Source organism: Hippocampus comes, unplaced genomic scaffold, assembly GCF_001891065.2.
Source record: "Hippocampus comes isolate QL1 unplaced genomic scaffold, H_comes_QL1_v1.1 scaffold162, whole genome shotgun sequence".
Lineage (NCBI taxonomy): Eukaryota > Metazoa > Chordata > Actinopteri > Syngnathiformes > Syngnathidae > Hippocampus > Hippocampus comes.
In genome coordinates this window covers 196676-215492 of record NW_017806279.1, presented here as the reverse complement: position 1 = coordinate 215492, position 18817 = coordinate 196676, and the positions used below count along the sequence as shown (strand labels likewise).

At 43.1% G+C, this 18817-nt stretch overlaps 1 protein-coding gene and 1 long non-coding RNA gene across 4 annotated transcripts in view; both read right to left on the bottom strand.

The window, feature by feature from the left end:
• Positions 1 to 519: 519 nt before the first annotated feature.
• On the bottom strand, positions 520 to 871 carry LOC109508085 (uncharacterized). Its single transcript, XR_002166591.1, has 2 exons — positions 840 to 871; positions 520 to 605 (listed from the first exon to the last, which is right to left on the bottom strand). It is a non-coding gene; the product is annotated as an uncharacterized LOC109508085 (long non-coding RNA).
• A 10997-nt stretch (positions 872 to 11868) lies between these two features.
• The window catches only part of LOC109508079 (low-density lipoprotein receptor-related protein 2), a 20021-nt gene continuing 13072 nt past the window's right edge, over positions 11869 to 18817 (bottom strand). For all 3 annotated transcript variants that reach the window (XM_019857916.1, XM_019857917.1, XM_019857918.1), the window contains 20 exons: positions 18100 to 18255; positions 17790 to 18005; positions 17488 to 17717; positions 17281 to 17410; positions 16953 to 17146; positions 16613 to 16799; positions 16096 to 16311; positions 15844 to 16027; positions 15567 to 15768; positions 15272 to 15436; positions 14794 to 15009; positions 14493 to 14720; positions 14183 to 14317; positions 13892 to 14087; positions 13683 to 13808; positions 13298 to 13405; positions 12860 to 13096; positions 12465 to 12756; positions 12236 to 12329; positions 11869 to 12015 (listed from right to left, as the gene is read on the bottom strand). In XM_019857916.1, the coding sequence (XP_019713475.1) occupies positions 11968 to 12015; positions 12236 to 12329; positions 12465 to 12756; positions 12860 to 13096; positions 13298 to 13405; positions 13683 to 13808; positions 13892 to 14087; positions 14183 to 14317; positions 14493 to 14720; positions 14794 to 15009; positions 15272 to 15436; positions 15567 to 15768; positions 15844 to 16027; positions 16096 to 16311; positions 16613 to 16799; positions 16953 to 17146; positions 17281 to 17410; positions 17488 to 17717; positions 17790 to 18005; positions 18100 to 18255 (3560 nt within the window). In that variant the 3' untranslated portion in view covers positions 11869 to 11967. The remainder of the gene's footprint in view (positions 12016 to 12235; positions 12330 to 12464; positions 12757 to 12859; positions 13097 to 13297; positions 13406 to 13682; positions 13809 to 13891; positions 14088 to 14182; positions 14318 to 14492; positions 14721 to 14793; positions 15010 to 15271; positions 15437 to 15566; positions 15769 to 15843; positions 16028 to 16095; positions 16312 to 16612; positions 16800 to 16952; positions 17147 to 17280; positions 17411 to 17487; positions 17718 to 17789; positions 18006 to 18099; positions 18256 to 18817) is intronic.

Genomic DNA, 18817 nt, shown 5'->3' with positions numbered 1-18817 from the left:
TGCGTGGCTTCTTTGCCGGCGCAGCTCGTCTGGCAACATGGGTTTGTCTGTTTAAACGTTCACAAATCAGACAAGCCAACGTAATGGTGAACAATCGGTCCTCTGTAGTTCCTTCGAGTTCTTCATAGAACGACGTGTTTTCACGTGTCGATATATGTGAAAACACTTCAGCACTTGATGTCTCAGGCTGGATATATTTTGTGGGTTTTAGGTGACAGAATTCTGAATTTTTTTGCCCTCTAGTGGCACAGTTCAGATCTGCAGCAAGGCAAAGTAAGAACAAATTTTTAAGGGGGGGAATTAAAAAACACTTCAAGTCCCAGGAAAGTGAAAATGTCTTGGAAATTTGACACACTAGAGAGAAGAATATTGTTCACAACCGTGCCAAATTCAAATAATTGAAAAAAATGTCCAAGTACAATGATCAATGATCCCTCGCTATTTCGTGGTTCGTTTATTGCGGCTTCAGTGCATCACGGATTTTTTCAAACATATTCATCAAAAAATATTTTTTTTTTCAGTCTGCAAAAAGTCTGCAAACGGTCCGCAAGAAGCAGCGAGAGTCATCAAAACAACACCGAGTCACACAGAACAACATATACAGTCTTCTTCTTCTCCTTTCGGCACGTCCCTTTTCAGGGGTCGCCACAGCGAGTCATTAATTCCCATCCGTCCCTGCAAACCGCCCTATCAACTCGCATGTCCGTCTTGGCAAAAGTTTTACGCCGGATGCCCTTCCTGACGCAACCCTCCCCATTTCTCCGGGCTTGGGACCGGCACCGGGGAACAGTGTACCCCCAGGGGAGGGCACTGCTCCCCAGCGGCTGGGTTCGAACAACATATACAGTACTACATGTATATGTTTACTGTATTTTGTTATTCATACACAAACCTAACTTATACATGTTTAAATCTATTAGTATACAGAATTAAGTAATGTTACTCAAAAATTTACTTCTACATGCATATATAACATTAAATTTGGCCTTATATTTTTTATACTCATTTACATGTAAATGTACCTATAAGTGGCAGGGGCCGGGGTCGCTGCTTCGCAGATTTTTGTTTATCGCGGGTGGGTTTGGTCTCCATTAACCGCGATAAACAAGGGATTACTGTATACAAAATGAGGCTTCAAAATCATCCGATGATTGTCAAGTCGGTCCACCCCTCACCAATCCTTTTCCCCTTCCTGGTGGTTCCGCCTTTCTCACAGTGACATGCGTGCACTCATGGGTGACAAGGAGCCAGCCTAAAACTCGGTCCACATGTCAGAAAACAAACAAAAAAATCCTTTCTTACTCCTCCACTGCTTGTTGCGTGACACTTGCACTGATGGCTGACAACGAGGCACTCTAACGCCCTGCCAGCGGACCATCCAAAGGAAAGATGCATTTTTTTGGCATGTGGGCACAGCCAGCTAGCTGACTGCATGTAGCAATTGTGCTGGATAACTGCGGATGAGAACACAGGTGCTCAAGTTCTTATATAGTGGGGGTGGTTGGAAAAGCTAGCATCTAGAGAGGTGCTAGGCTTCAAGTGCAGCCACTAATATTCTCAAAGCCAGGGTTTTATGTACCGGTACTCAGGACTCTGTCCAAAAGTGATGCACCTCTAAATATTATTGTATAAATTTGCAGCTGTGACAGGCTTAAACCTGGTACGCAATTTCATATTTTCACCTCTGGTGCACCACTTACAGCGCAGATGTCAAACTCAAGGCCCGGGGGCCAGATCTGGCCCACCACATCATTTTATGTGGCCCACGAAAGCAATTCAAACATGTCAACTTCTACCATGATTGCTAAAATCTGGACCAAATTTCAACTCCTCATATGTAATAAATACAAGCAATTGTAAGCATTTTCTTGTTACTAAACCGCTCATTAAAGTAACTTCTTGAAATGCTTTCACAGTCATAACGACCCTCCAAGGAACATGGTCACTTCAATGTGGCCCGTGACAAAAATAAGTTTGGACACCCCTGACTTACAGTATCTGCACCTTGGTTAAACTTCCATCCATTTTATAGCACTTGTTTTCATTTTTTGTCACAGGTGAGACACACCTGCTTGCTCTGGGCCAAAGGCGGAGTACTGATCTGCCTTACATGCCTTTAGTGACAAAATGGAATACACTGAATGAAACAAACAATCCCCCCCCAAATTTGAAAGCCCAATTAGTCCCTCCAAGATATTAAGACAATATTCAATCCTGGTGTGGATTCAGATCAAAATTGCAAATCCGGAACTATTTTTGCCACCTTTGTGTACAGTAAGCCTGGCAAAGATCTAGGCTTGTTCAAACAGGTTGAGTAATTAATGTAGTAATCTGCGTGCACACAGCTGCATTTATGGATTGAGGTCATGACAGTTCTGGCTCAATTTCTTTGTTTCAGGTAGGCGTCATAAGTAAATGACACACGTGGCGATTATGTGGGGCACTGCCTCGATTAGAGCCTTGAGTGCTAACCACCGTGTCGTGACACATTGGTATGCTGTGAACAATCGACAGGCGTGTCATCGGAAATTATCCAATTTCAAGTCAAAGCTCAGAAAAAAAGAAATGTTCAGCCATCTATGCCAATGACTTATTGTGATTGACAGAACAATGAAATGTTCTACCACTCGATGGGAGGAGGAACATATTCATTTTTTGTGATATTTCTAGTGGTGCTACCAGATTTTTTTTCTTCTGTATGTGTCCCTGGGATCAAAGGTCAGGGAAACCGTATGAAAGACATCTCTTATTTGACTGACCACATACTTTTACACACCGTATTGCCTCTTAGGCTCGGTTGACATTACACATCAATTTAAGTCACAACGAAAGACATGATAAAAAAAATAAATAAATAGCAGAAAACCAGTCAAAGAAAGTACGGCAGATACAAAATACAAGACACATCTGAATTGGGTCAAAGTTTTATTTGAAAACATCAAAAGTGCAAAATGACTGAAAAAAATCTAACCCATAGAGTTCATGAAAAAAAAAATTCTACCTCTGGTGCATCATTTGAAATTGTTTACCTCATTTTGCTAAAAATGAACAAGCTGTATAAAAAGCGCTTCAGTAAAAAGTATTAAAAAGAGGCACTCGCGTTGGGTGGTGCACCTGTACATGGATGAGTTGAAACCGTCTGTGCCATTTCACACTGCGCAGTCAAACCGCAAATGAGTACACTTTGCATGAAGCGACTGTTTGTCTGGCACTCGAGTGCAGTTTCTTTGCCTTGCTCGAAGCAACAGTTGGGCATTAAAAAAAAAAAGAAAAACATTACATAATTTTCTTAATCATGTCTTGAGGCTTTTAGGTAATCGGATTACTCGTGTAAATAATGACAAAACGGAAAAATGGACGGTGCTTCACGACTTTACCCATCGCCTTGAGCGGGGGAAAAAAAAAAAGGTGCGAACAGGAAATAAAGCAGACTGGTATTCTACTAAAACCTGAAACTGTCAGTGTTTATAGTTCCTAATAAATATTGTTTCTTCTCAAATAATTTAAGCCGTGAGGGAATATGTTTCCATCTGTGTAAAGTAGAAAAGTAAATTAGTGGGTGGGAACAAAAACACTCCCTTTGGTGAGTGTTCGGGCTGCACAACTTGTTGGTTGACAAAAGGCAACGTTGCACCACATTGTCAGCACAGTTCAATACTTAAACTGCGTTCCTGTTCTTTCAATGGCGTGGAGGCTTTTTTTTTTTTTTTTTGAACAGGGGCGGGTGTGACTTGAAGCTGCTGTTGGCCACAAACAGAGGAGTAACTACTTGTGTTAAGTCATTCACCACAATATAAAAAAAAAAAAAAGAAAAAAAGGGAAAAGTTTGCATCCTGATAAGCTCGTAGACAAATTATTTCTTTTTGGTTAATGATCACGTCTCTCGGGTCAGACATTGCTAAGGTTGGGGGCCCGAAACTCTGTGCCAGTTCTTTTGCATCAGATACTTCGCCTTCCAATACACCTGAAAAGTTTGCAGGACTGGCGCTTATAGCAGGCCTGCAGAGTCACTTTATCTCAAGGTGCAAGCTCCGTAAAGAACGCAATCATCATCAAAAAAAAAAAAAAAAGAAAAAAAGAAAAAGATAGCTGACTGATGCTGAATTGCGACCGTTTGGTTATATTTTACACGTATTTTTTAAAAAGTGGGGTACCGTACCAAAGCTGCTTACAATTTCAAACCGTGTGCGCCTAGGCATGATTTCACGATTATATTGTAACAGATTTTTGTCACATCATAAAGTGCACTTCAAGTCCAACTGTAAACTTATTAAAAGGGATTGCACCCGCAGTGGTCATTTCCCTTGGCATAAATCTACAATTGTTGAGATTAGGTTGCGTGTGGTGTTTGTGTGCTGTGTGGGCAATTTCAGGAACATGACACACTAGCCACCCCCCGCACCCCACCCCTCATCGCGTTGCTTCCCTTACCAAAAAAAAAAAAATTAAATCAGGACCACTTAAAAGGAGACATTTCAATTACCACAAAGGTTTGCTTAAATGTGTTATATAAATATCACCTGCCCCACATATGAGCACAAACATTTTCCAGGTAAAACAAACTAAGGGAATAAATATAACAGCATGCTTCACTTTCAGCATGTGGCAGTGTCGTTTCATCAGAAATGTCAGAAATGGTTAGACGGCCAAATCAATCACAGTAAAGCTTAATTCAGCATTTGGGTTGGGGGGGGTCAGCCCTTCAAGGAGCAAAGGTCCATGCTGGTCCATCTTAACGCTTGGATAAAATGAGCGAGGAGGTTGCAGAAGAACGTTTGAAGAGGGTTCACTTTAACTTGCCTGAATGAGAAGGACAATTTTTTTTAGGAAAGCTGCTACTCCTTTCAAAAGTGGGAAAAATGTGAATACTCATAAAATGAAAGGAAGAAGATAGAATACACTGAAATCTAACATCATAGGACAGGATTAAGCACACAAAGTAGTACCTCCAAAGTTCACTGAAATAACAGTCCATCTTCTGGCCATAACTCAATTTGAAGGTCAACCCATCATCACGTGTGACAGCAAATAACTTCAGTTCGGTGACGAGCTGTCGGACTGACTCTTGAACTAGATCTTATTTTGACATGCAAAAGAATCTAGCGGTGAAGTACAATATGAAAATTATTTCCAGTTGCAGCTACACTCGTGAACAGTTTTGCTCCATCTCCGCTATGTTTCCGTCAGACGTCTCCTAAAGGGCGAGGAGTTTTACTTTTAGATTGATGATACAGGGATTATTTTATTTTTACACTTACATGACAGGGATCTTATTTAGGCCAGTTGCCTGAAGAGTTAAAAGGTTTTAGGATGACAAAATTCATTCGCTTAAATTGTTTTTTTTTTCTTCTAAGTCAAAAAAGTGGACGTTAACCAACGTCAGGAAACCTTGTGCACAACTTTGAAGGTTCCTTTGCATTTTTACTGCATTTCCAAAGCACTTAAGTTAGGACGAAGAAAGACGCCTCAAAAAGTGATAGTACTTTTTAAACCCTTTCATGCACCCTGTAACCTGATAAGCTGCCCACTGTCGTAACCGCTGTCCCTGAAAGGGTTGAAGTAAAATCCAACAAAAGCGGACTCAACTTTCTTGCGCAGAAGGTAATTCAACCGGTTTCCCTCAATAGGGCACTCTAGGTCAGAGATCGGCACCAGACCGTGCTTATCAGAGTAAAAGCATCATAAAGTATCTTTTTTTTTTTTTTTAATGTTAATGTGCATGCCTCATGCTGAAATATTTTATTAGCAATATCAAACACATACCTCTGGTGTTAAGGTGATGGACCCGCTTCACAAAGGACTTGTTTGGCCATATTTTTCTCCCTGATGACGAAAGAGAGCATATGAAAAGCTTGTCATGTACAGAAAAGATTCTAAGTTAGTTTTGTATCGATATGGATATATGTATATGTACATAGAGAAAGATAAACCATTTCCAAAAAAAACTTTCCATGATGAATGTGACCGACAACTTGAACAATTGGAGAAAGAAAAAAATAAAAACTGGTTTCATTAGATCGCAACACTTTCCCACATTTTTTTTTCCACATCACATGCACAGATTTAGTGTGTTTTGACGTCATTTTTGAACTCACGTCAGTCAACAACATTACCTCCTCATCTGTCTTTGCTTCTGCCGCAACTTGGCGAAGATGTAAGCCAGAGTCACCAAACCGATAAGGACGGCCACCACACCTAAGGTCAGCGGGAGGCTTAGGGAGCCGTTAAATGTTAACTGGCAGGATTCGCCCTGGTAGCCCAGGTCACACTCGCACGCAAAGCCAGAACCTCCACCTGGGGGGATCACACAAAAACCGCGTCCGTTGCACTGGATCTCTCCGCAGGTGGGCAGGTCGTAGTCGATGCCTCTCGGTCGGTGATGGGATGGAGCGCTTGTCATCGTAGTCTGGAACGTGGAGCGCGGGGATGAGGAAGGAAGGAATTGATAAAAAGGATGGAGAATGAGATACGATGGGAATAAGAGGGACAATTAAAAAAAAATACAAAAAAACAGCATATGCGTTAAAATAAGTGGCAGTGGTGCTCTCATAGTCGAGAGAGACTAAATTGATCTGTATTTCTTTTTTCTTCAACCCTTTCATGCACCCTGTAACCTGATAACATAAGCTGTCCACTGTAGTAACCGCTGTCCCTGAAAGGGTTAACGTTAAGGACACGATGTTATGCTGAGCTATAAACCGACGCCCATACGTTGTTCTGTCGAGTCGGACTTTAAAAACTAAATCAGTCGAGCTGTTCCAGCTTTCTCTGCTATATAATTTGCACACAAGGCTGACAACATGGCACGTGTATTTTCAGGGTGTGAGGATAGCTAGATCGCTGCACGTAGCGCAATGGATAGGGCGCGATTCTGGGCCCCTTTTCAGACACACCCAGCCCACCTATTAAAGAAAAAAAAAAATCTGGGAAAATTGTAATGGTGAAAACACTTGAGCAATACACATCAAATCATCTGAATTCACACTATACGGTCTTTAATAGATGGCATACTTTAGTTTAGAAAAAAAAAAGCAAGAAAAGTAGCTTTGTATCCATTCCTCAGTGAACAAACTTTCCAGTGTTGATTACAACTCAACTGTGGTTTATTACAAAGACTGATTTGAGCAAAATAATTTTTGCCACATTTGTATGTGCGCACTGACAAATCGTATTTGCAAATAACTGTCCCACATCTGTGGGAGTATCTTGCTGTACAGCATGCCAATGAAAATATCGATTGTGAAAAGAATTGAATTATTCCATTTGGCGTATACTCAGTCATTTACGTTGTCAGTGTGTCAAGTGCCTAACAAATTGCTCCTTAGTTGGTCCATCTTCAGTAAGATGCCTCAGATGTTACCTCATCAAGTGACGCAAAAATATTGAGTGGTTTTCCATTGGACCAAGATTTCATCTGTGAGTGTAATAAAGGGATACAGCGTAACAACCAATCACCTTGTGGATTTTTTTTTTATATTTGAATTACCACAGTTTGCACTTTTTTTTCCTGCTCTTGTACATTAGAATTGTAAAGACTCAGAATATATTAGAAAACCTACAAGACTTCAAAAGTAGGGATGATTGACATACCAAAACCCCCATTAACAAAACACTCATTTAAAGGAATAATGAGTAAATTCAAATGACTAATAAGATGACGACTAGACTTCTCAGCCTCAAGTTGATGGAAAACCGATTCCTTACTGAAAACGACAACAGCAAAAAGAAAAAAATGACAAACCTTGAGTTCCTTCACCTGCAAAGAACGCCAACCCGTCCAGTCATCAAAAAGTAGATTTGTTTTTCTTGTTAGGTTGGCCTGGCGTCTGCCTGGGATTAAAAGTAAATGTCGTGTTCCGCTTTCAGTGCGGGAATCTCCAACAAAAGAGGGAAGGGGAGGAAAGCAGAAACCTGTGAATACCTGTCGCTTTTACTTCTCCAACACAGACGCATAACGCCACGCCTTCCGGCTCATCTTAGTCACACACACACAGTCATACCTGGTGTCCATGCAACAACTTTACAAGAAATTAGAGTAATCATTCACCTAATTGCTGACTAAATTAATAAAAACAATGTCAGATTTTTCGTGTGCATTTCCAAACGCACAAAGGAAAGAAATAATTAAAAAAAAAAAAAAACAAAGAAAATTTGGCTGAAAAACCAAGTTAAATATTTGGCGCGCACACATACACACAGACAAGCACAGACACACACACGCCTTTGGGCTATAATGGAAGATGAGAGGGAGGGCGGCGATAGTGAGAGAGAAGCTGCAAGTTGGAACAAGACTTGAGTTGGATGACATGACGTTTGTGGATGGTGGAGTCCTTACATGCCAGTTGAAACCCATAAAAGGAAAAACGTCATACATGACTTCAGCAAGTCACTCTGTTGGCACAATCCAAATGGGCTGCATACATTCGACAATAAAATCATCAGGCACTTATTGAATTTCCTACCTCAAAGCAAAGTAAAAAACAAGGGTACAAAATAGCGTACTGTTACGGAGGGGGGAAAAAAACGGACAAAAAAAACCTCATGAAACTCATGTAAAAATGTTAAACTTATGAAAAAAAAAAGTAAAATTCAAGTAAAAACAAAAATCGTTTGAAAATGTGAACATGGTGTAAAAATGTTTCGCGTAAAAAGGTGAAACGTTCAAAATGTGAACAAGTTGGCCTCGCAGAGGACTCAACTTTTGTTGCAACCTGGGCCCCGAAGTGCAGCAGGACAGAGAGGCACATGTTTCCGTACTTTGTCCGAATGCAATGGCACTATATCTAAAATGTTGCCATGTCTCAACCCAAGCTTGAAGAACAACTTAATCAAATCGTTTAAGTGAGCCACATTATCCATTCTGTTCCAACGTGACAGTTTTTTTTACGTGATCACGTTTTTACATTTGGTTTCTCCATGATAGGTTTAATTTTTTTTCATAGTGTGGCAGCAATATACCCTTCCGCACTTCAGTGTACTGTAGAAGTTCACAAAGGCAAGCATTTCCCACAGTGCAAGCACACATTTTCTTCAGGGCACATTCGGATCTGGTGACTTGGACAGAGAGGTGGGGCACAACAACAGATTTTTGTTTAAAACGACTGCTAAAAGTACCGATTGCACTACATTTAATTTTGCAGGGAAAAAAGAGGTACACTTTTTAGCGTCAATTACATACAACGCACACTCTGATCCCTCCTTTTAAAGTCCATATAGTGTTTGCACTGAGAGGGAGGGGGAGGGAACAAAAAAAAAAAAAAAATCACTGCACATGCTATCAAAACATGTTCCCATAGCTTTGCTCATGTGACTGGCTAACAAAAAAAAATGAGTTGGCTAATAATAACCATGCAGCTGACAATGAATACAAAAATGGATTAAAATTACATTCCAAAATGCTGCTGTGTGCAAATACAAAGTATCACCATCCAGTGTGGATTCTCACCCAAAAGTCAACATCTTTTGAAGCGTAAAATATACATCCAAAGAGAAATGACCACCTTGACAAAGGTCGAACTTACCCAAGTTCCTTGGCGGAGGTAAACCGTTCCCCAGCTTCAGCATTTTTCCCGTCTTTCCCATTCAGCGAGGGCGCAGCCCAGCTACAAGAGAGCCTTTGAGAGCAAGTCAACCAGATGATGTTTGAAAGACTGATTAGTTTTGATTCCAGCCCACAAAAGTTCAGAAAGTCAACTCCAAGAACTTTAGAACAGAGGATCCCTGCAAATGCGAGGGTGTGAAAATTGAACCGTGGCTGCAGAATGTGACACGGGGCAAACACTTATGTGCAATGCCGCTGCCGCACTGTCAACCTTATGGTCTCAATCTGGATTTACCGTTCTGACCCAAATCAGGACGGACGGGGAGGATGTTGACAATAAATGATTAAAATCGAAATATCACCTCATTCATAGAAAGCAACAATGAGAAATTACATCAGATCATTTTGCAAGCTAGCTGCTATTTGTCAATAACTGGCTTGAAGCAGACAGTGATGAAACCGCATGAATCATTACTGTATTTTACGAGATTGACGTCGCAACAGGTCTGGGCAGCTGCACTGTGTGGGTTTTATTTTTAAGCTTGCATTGCACAAGTCTTGCATCAACTCTTTGTCTTCAACTCTCATCAACTTTGGGTCAGTGGTGTCGAAAGCGAACCAGTCTTGTCATCCTTGCTGTAATCATGGCACCGTTACTGTTGTTGTGCCCATTTTTCCTTTCGTCCCGCAACCCCTCGATGCAGGTTTCTCAGGGAGGGGGAGGGGGGTCCCGAACTTCCATCTTCAAATGCTTGTTCAATGTCGGCAAAGTCTAACTTTTTTGGACCTGCTCAATGTGTGCCTGAAAATAATTTCCGTTGGAAATTAGCACGATTTAGTTATTTGACTTGAGGTGAGATGCATCCAGAAAAGCAGGTATTAAGTATAACAGGTAACCACAACTTTGACAGCCAGGTCCCGGCGAGGAAAAACCATACAAAGGTATTATGCCCACTTAGATTTATTTATTTATTTTTTTACGTATTTCATACGAGAGTGCACATTCTCTCACCAAACTGTTTATTAGCCAACTAGTACATTGCAGAAAATTCCGCTTCTTATTCTTCATGCCAATGGGCCATTTGCCTTTTCGGTAATAACCGCAGTACTTCTGTTTCGTTAATTAAGTCTTCTTCAAACAGTTCCTTTGTTTGTCAGGATGGTTCTACCCACAAATCGCTCTGTGGCTTTCATTATCTATCAAGTAAAAATCTGAAACTACGCGTGCGACATACCTGGGCGACAGAACACAGTCACACACTAATTTGGCTCATGAAACGGATGGATTCAACCTCGAGGCACCATCTGAGTTGAGTGTCGCATCTGGTAGAGCTAATGGAAATAAAAGTTCTTATTCTTCATGCCAATGGGCCATTTGCCTTTTCGGTAATAACCGCAGTACTTCTGTTTCGTTAATTAAGTCTTCTTCAAACAGTTCCTTTGTTTGTCAGGATGGTTCTACCCACAAATCGCTCTGTGGCTTTCATTATCTATCAAGTAAAAATCTGAAACTACGCGTGCGACATACCTGGGCGACAGAACACAGTCACACACTAATTTGACTCTCATGAAACGGATGGATTCAACCTTGAGGCACCATCTGAGTTGAGTGTCGCATCAGGTAGAGCTAATGGAAATAAAAGTTCCGCTTCTTATTCTTCATGCCAATGGGCCATTTGCCTTTTCGGTAATAACCGCAGTACTTCTGTTTCGTTAATTAAGTCTTCTTCAAACAGTTCCTTTGTTTGTCAGGATGGTTCTACCCACAAATCGCTCTGTGGCTTTCATTATCTATCAAGTAAAAATCTGAAACTACGCGTGAGACATACCTGGGCGACAGAACACAGTCACACACTAATTTGACTCTCATGAAACGGATGGATTCAACCTTGAGGCACCATCTGAGTTGAGTGTCGCATCAGGTAGAGCTAATGGAAATAAAAGCTGATGTGTTGAGGTCTCGCTCATCTTTTTTTTTTCCCCCAGCTGTCTTTGGGCAGTAGGCGGTGAACACCCTGAACTGGTTGCCAGCCAATCACAGGGCACACAGACGAATCGCCAATCGCATTCACACCTGGGGGCAATTTCGAGTGTTCAAACAGCCTGCCATGCATGTTTTTGGAATGTGGGAGGAAAACAGAGTACCCGGAGAAACACTACACAGGCACGGTGAGAACATGCAAACTCCACACAGGAAGGCCGGAATCGAACCCTGCACTGTGAGGCCAACGTGCTAACCAGTCAACCACCTCATGAGCGACTAAGGATATCAAATATTGTTTCAATCTGGAGATGTGTATTGTACAAAATAGTTATCAAACCAAAATAGTAAACAGTAATGCCTTTATTTAGTCAAGTCTTGCAATATAAAACTAAAAAGTTGCATAGCTGCAATAACAGTCTATGAATCTGTCCGCAGATGACTGCTACGACGCTACTGGGGGGTTCTTCAAGTCTATTGAGGACTCAAGCTCCTGGGAGGGGGGAAAAAAAAAAGCATTTTAATCAAGTGGAACCGATTAACGAAATTTCAAAAAGGTGTCGAAGTTTATGCAATGAACGTAGAATTGCCTATTTGGGGGACAACAGCAAATTTGACTTTGAAATGAACTTTAACTACTTTGGCCAGGAACTTCATGGCCCACTGAATAAACCTTGAGCATAGTTGAATTGTCTAATTTCTCAAGGTTTTACCTCACTGTCAGCCTCCAGATGTTCAGATTGCAGTGCCATGTTTGACATCAATGTTTCTTTGTCAGGTGCTTTTCCTCTGATTGATACCCAAGCCCTGTATCAAGATGCAAATACAACAACGAGCTACATCAGTCAGCCTGCAGAATATACATGAAAGCAAACAATTCACTTCTGTCCAACGCGGGTAACAGTTAGCTGTAATTGACATGCGAACAAAGAACATCCTTGCCTTTTTCCAAAAACGAAAGCGACCCCCATGAATGCAGCAAATAGGCAGAAGACCCCCAGGACCACACCGACATGGCTTCGTCTATTTTCCTTCTCTTGACAGAACTCTCCTCGGTAGCCAGCCACGCAATGACAGTGAATGACGTTGCCTTGGGTGGCGCAATGGCCATGGCCGTTGCAATGTTGTTGACTACATGAGGAAGTGTCCTTGGAGTTTTGAGGAGGTGCGAGTGGAGACTCGGCAAGATGACCGCCACTGACTTTGGTGCCAGAGGGGGCGTTCATTTGTGGACCTAGAGGAGTTCATACTGCTTACATATTCACAGTCAATTATTGCACAGCATTGTGAGAATGGAACATTTGCACAATATGAAACTGCGTAGCCCAATAACTCACAGTCTTGTTCATCTGACTGGTCCGGACAGTCCGCAAGGCCATCGCAAAACTTGCTGCTCGGGATACACTTGCTAGCATCAAGACAAGCTTGCTCTCCTTTGGGACACGGGTGCTCTGGTGCACAGGATGTGGGACTGGCGCTGTAGAATCCGCGAGCACATTTGCACGTGCGGCCTCCGGGATAAGGCAGGCACAGATGTTCACAGTCCCCGTTGTTGTTGGCGCACATATTGGATCCTGTATGGGTTGGAGGCAAACAACTACAAACTCCTTGAAAAAGAAACATGACTAAAATGTCATTGAGAGGACCTGGTTTCGGTCAACTAGTCATTCCAGTCTCAAATGAATTCTGTATTTTACCTCTGCCATTTTCAGGCCATATTAGACTTTTGTGACTCTCCAGTTAACAGCTATTACCTGTAGTAGACCATATCCCACCTGTCTGGCTGTCATTACTGTAAACTTTAATTTCCACAAGGTTGGTTTTTGTCTCAAACCACAGCTGTTTCGGATGATGGCCATCGCTGAACCACATTTTGGTGACGTCTACACAGGTTGGAGACAAGCACAGTACATATATCAGGAATGAAGATTCCGCGCCCGCGCTCCCCCCAAAAATTGGGGGCCGGTATGACCGTGAAACCATATGTGTTTTGGAAAAAAAAAAAAAAAAACGTGTTTTCAAAATGATAGAATTGACTACAGTTAAGCATATTTTCGCTTGATGAACAAGGTGACGCAAGCCCACTGCCAGCTGACAAGCATTGCATTAATCTGCCGCTGGTTGCCAGTTAATAGATCATGCAAATGTGGTCACTCTTACCCTTCTCCAGTGTTATCCAGAGGAGCATATTCTCAGTGTACGTGACGGATGTAATCAAACCAGGCCCCATTTTGTATTGTTTGTAGCCTGAGCCATCTAGTCCAATAGAGCAGATTAGGCCTTCAACTAAACGGCAGGGGGTGGAAAAAGTCAAAAATCAATCAAGGAAGCAAAGCCAGCCAAAAGAAGCTCCGGGATAAACTCAAAACCTGTGTCAGCCCAGTAGAGTGTCGTCCCATTATCGGAAAAAACCACTGACATAGGGAGGGCGGATTTTGCCCAAAGCACTGCTTTGTTTCGGCCGTCCATCCAGACACAGCTCACCTCAGCCTGGTTCTTACTGCCAACAAGGGCTGTGTAGCAAAGTTGACTTGAGGGAGGATGGACTGCAATGGATGTTGTGCGCTGGAGGATCAGACAGTCAATCTGTGAGTCCATTGCAACCTCGGATGATTAGTGGTAGAAATAGCTTCAAGGAGAAGGCGTAGACCGTGTCAAACCTTAACCGTTTCCTGCAATAGAGAGGCGGTGAAGCCATCAGGACTGCTGGTCACATGCAGATTAGGTCGTCTGGTGCTGCTCCAGTAGATGTTCGAAGTAACCCAGTCAACAGCCAGAGCCATGACGGAATCATCCTTGAGGATCAGGGAATAAACATTGATGAATCCCAGTGTGTGAGCATGACACTTCAGCCCTTAACTCTCAATTCCGACATTCAAGGTTCCAGAGTGCACATCATTTAAAATGCACTGCGTAACAGTTATAAAAATGGGGAAATTCATTCCAAATGTTGAAGTTCCTTTTACCTACCTTTAGTTGCATAACTTGCCCAGTTACTGTAAGTGCCTGTCTGGACCTCGGCCCGCTTAAGTTCAGCACATCTACAGTACCTTGTTTGGCATCAGCCACGAACAAGGACATGGGCTGTAGGGCTAGGTCGAGTCCAGAGGCCTCAACAACCCCAGGAACGACCAACACTCGACTGTTTGGCATGTTTTTCAGACCGACCCCATCATGACGCAAGGACTGAAAGTAAACCTGAAAGGTGGGAGAGGAAAAAAAAATTAATAAAAGCATTTAAGAAAGAGATCCAAGGACAGCTGACCATCACCTGATAGACTGTTGTCGACGACAGAAGCAAGATGAAAGTAGAGTCCAAAGGCAGAGAGCAGGTGATCTTGTCCTTAGAAAGGAGCAGCCCCTTTGGACAGCGGCAGACTGCAGCAGGCTGCGTCACAGGAGCGCCAGCTGTCAGAAGGCACAGGTGGGAGCACCGCAGCTGGTCGCAGGGGTTGGATAAGGCGGGCTGGCAGAGGGCATGCATCAGCTGGAGAGAGGAAACGGTATGAGAAAGCGTCATGTCATTATTTGTCTCCAAAGGCCATTTAAAGGACAGTCAAGACTCCTGGAACACAAAGCTCATCTTATTTTACTCTCGTAGTCTGAAGAGGTAACAAATCTCTGTGGACCAAGAAATGAATGGAATTGTGATTACTGTACCAAAGTGGTTTGTACTACAAAAGGCATGTGCCAGAAAGTGGTACGGATCAGTTACTTTGAAAAGCGTGCTTAAATGGAAAACTGCAAACCTTCAGTCCAAAAGGCTGTCCTGGTCTTTTGAGAAGAACCTTCTGGTCTTTGCCAGTGTTCTTGTCGGCTGAACGGATGGTTCTTCGCTTCGTGTCGGACCAGAAAACCCGATCATTGAACACTGCCACTGAGAAGGGGCTCGGAGTTTCAGCTAACTGGAGAACCTGGTAAGAGCGGCATTTCCATTTCCACCCGCACATTAAAATCAATTCGACAGTTTTACAATTTGCACATGGACACCGATGCATGTGCATCGGTGTCCAAAGCCAACCGCCTGCATTAGATGACATTCACCTTGACATCATCTCCATCCAGGGAGGCCGAGCCAATGCAGCGCAGCTTCTCATCAGCCCAGTAAACGCGCTCGTCCAGGAAATCGTAGGCCAAACTTACGGGCCAGCTCAAACCGCTGGTCACCACCGCCTTCCTCTCTGAGCCGTCCATCCCTGAACGCTGGATCTGAGGGGTGCTGCCAATCTCGGACCACAACATAAATCTGAGCGAGGGTAATAAAATAGACGATAGCAATTGACAGTGACAAGTAAATCTCCTGACTGGGTGGGTGCCTCACCCTTTGTGTGGTAACAGCACCAGTGAGCGTGGCTGCTCAAGATCTTCAGCCAGCACCACTGTGTAATCCTGAGACTTCAGTGTGGTGTCACTGAGCCGCACCGCTCGAATTTGGCCCACAAGTCCATCCACCCAGTAGAGGTTCTTACCTACCCAGTCCACCGCAATGAAATCTGACTTCACACCTGTAATTAGATTTGATGTGAACACCGGTCTACAGATTCATTTTGGTGTCTCCAAATTTGAAGTGGACCTTTGACAAGTGTCCCTTTATTGGTGGAGTCCTTTGTCATGTCTGCCCAGCGGATGCTCTGGTAGTCTGGACTGAGCCAGTAAACCCTCTGCTGAGCCCAGTGGTAATCCAACGAAAAGACCGGCCGGTTGGCGGAGGACAGGAGGCGCAAGGAGCCACTTTGAACTCCAAGAAGTAAAAGCTCGGACTGAACAGATGCCACGAGCAGTGGCTCATCTAAAAAGGCATAGGAGACTTATTTTATCTTTTATTTATATTCAAAGACGAGATGATGGATAAAACTTGATTAACAAAAAAAAAAAAAAATCACATCTATTCTAATGCTCATAGCATTTTTTTAATGCATAATATATATATATATATATATATACACACACACACACACACACATATCTACTGTATGTTAGAGACTTTCTGTAAAATATACCCAAGTCCATCTCTTTCCAATGGAACGCAATCACTTCAAATCATGGCATTGTAATAATGCGTTTGTGTATGAATGTTTTGTATCACTTACCTTTGGTCTTACAGCTTTTGTTGTCAGGCTCCAGGTAGAAGCCAGGGTGGCATTGGCACACGTAGGACCCACGGGTGTTGAGGCAGCCGTGTTTACATGCATTATGCTGCATTAAATTGCATTCGTTGGTGTCCACACAGGACACCGCACCGGAACGTAGCGTGAAACCCGCTTCGCAGTAACACCTCTGCAAAAATAAACAACATTCAACATCTAGCGGGATTATTTGTCTCAGAATCACATGACTTGCCTCATGTTGTGAACGGGGGGTATTTATGTGCATGAGCGTGTTAAAAACTACATCTGAAAAGGCTCCCTTCTCTATTTCCGCTTTACTGACCGGTCCCTTTGGAGTGCTGACACAACTGTGATCACAGTGAGGTGCTGATGGACTCGAGCAGTTGCGCAGTGTGCATCCCACGCCCTCATCCGAACTGTCAGCACAGTTGATAAAGCCGTTGCACACCAGTCGCGGGTCCACACACTCACCGCTGCCACACTGGTAAAGGTGAGAGGGGCAACTTCTCTGTTTGCCTGTGGAAACAGGAGGCCGACATTCAAGAGGCTCTTTGGATTGTGGAACAAAATGAGACATTTTAAAGACGGCTTGTGTTGGGTCCTATGGCCGAACTGTAGCGGTCTCAAATGTTGAGCATGAAGATACTTACATTTGTCTTCATCCACCCCATTGTGACAGTCAGCCTTCCCGTCACATCTCCAGGAGAGGGGGATGCATTGAGTGCTGCTTCCACATTGCCACTGGTATTGCCTACACGGTGGCGCCTTAGTCAAACAGTTCTAGGTGCGAGGGACATTCGTTTTGTTTAAAGTGATGCTGTATCATTTGAATAACCTTCACTGAACTGCAGGCTTACTTTTTCATCTGAGCCGTCCTTGCAATCGTTCTCACCATCGCACAGCCACTCACTCTGCAGGCACTCGTGACTGTGAGGGCATCGCAAGTGCGCGGGGCAGCGTGGTGGTCTTGAGCAGTCGACCTCATCAGACCGGTCACTACAATCTGCATAGCCGTCACATCGAAGAGCCACAGACACACACTGACCGCTAGTGCAGCGGAACTGCTCAACCTCACAGAGCGTCAACCCTGCGAGGAAGAAATTATATTGGCGTCTGCTAACGAGGATTTTTTTCTTTTTAATTAAAACATGTCACATACCACACTTTTCTTCATCTGAGCCATCAGCACAATCTCTCTCGCCATCACACAGGAAGGTCTCTGGTATGCAACGCGATGCGTTATCGCAACGGTGATGGCAGCCCAAGAGTTTATTTTCACAGTTCATTTCATCTGAGCGGTCTTGACAGTCATATTGTCCGTCACACACCTGCTCAGTTTGGATGCATCTATTACCGTGATGACATTCAAACTCATCTGGGAAATGAAAAATAAACAGTTAAAGCGATCTCATGAAAGATGGCACTCCAACTCTTTCAGCATGACCAAACTCGATGTACAAAGTACAAACCTGCTTTGCATTCAGTCGCACATTCCTCCTCATCCGATCCATCCTGGCAGTCCTCCTCACCGTCACACACGTGGCTGTACATCACACACTCCAGACCGTCTTTACAAGCCTTGAAACCATTACGGCATTTTAGAGGAACTGGCTTGTCCCTGGAGGCTTAGCGAAGAGAAAAAACATTTTAAAGGCTGGATTTGGACTGGTCGAACCGCACAATCAATTATAGAAACACCAACTTCATTGCTTGTACACAGTTTGCTTGCTGGAATGGCTGCCTGCCCATCGAAGCGTGTGTGTGTGTGTGAGACAAAAATATGGTTTCTCTGCACATGAATCGTCAGTTTAACTGGGTGCTGTAATTCTTTATCCTTCATGCATTATTTAGACCAAATCATTCCAAAGAGCTCTTAAGTGCATACATGGCAATGGCGAGTGATGAAAAAAGCGGAAGGGGCGTGGCCTGGAAGGGGCGTGGCCTGGACGGGGCGTGGTTACTTACAAAAGTGGCACTAAACATGCTGAAGATGAAGCGTATTAAATTTACACAGTTTGAAAATTGAACAGAAAAAAATCCCAAGATCGCCACTATTCTTTCAAGTGAAAATTTGTGCAATTTTGCCTATGCATTCCTGGTGAGCACCAATATGTAACTCCAAATTTGCTGCTCAAAATCAAAACTAAAAAAGTAAACACATTCCCTGCCATATTTAAGATTTGTTCA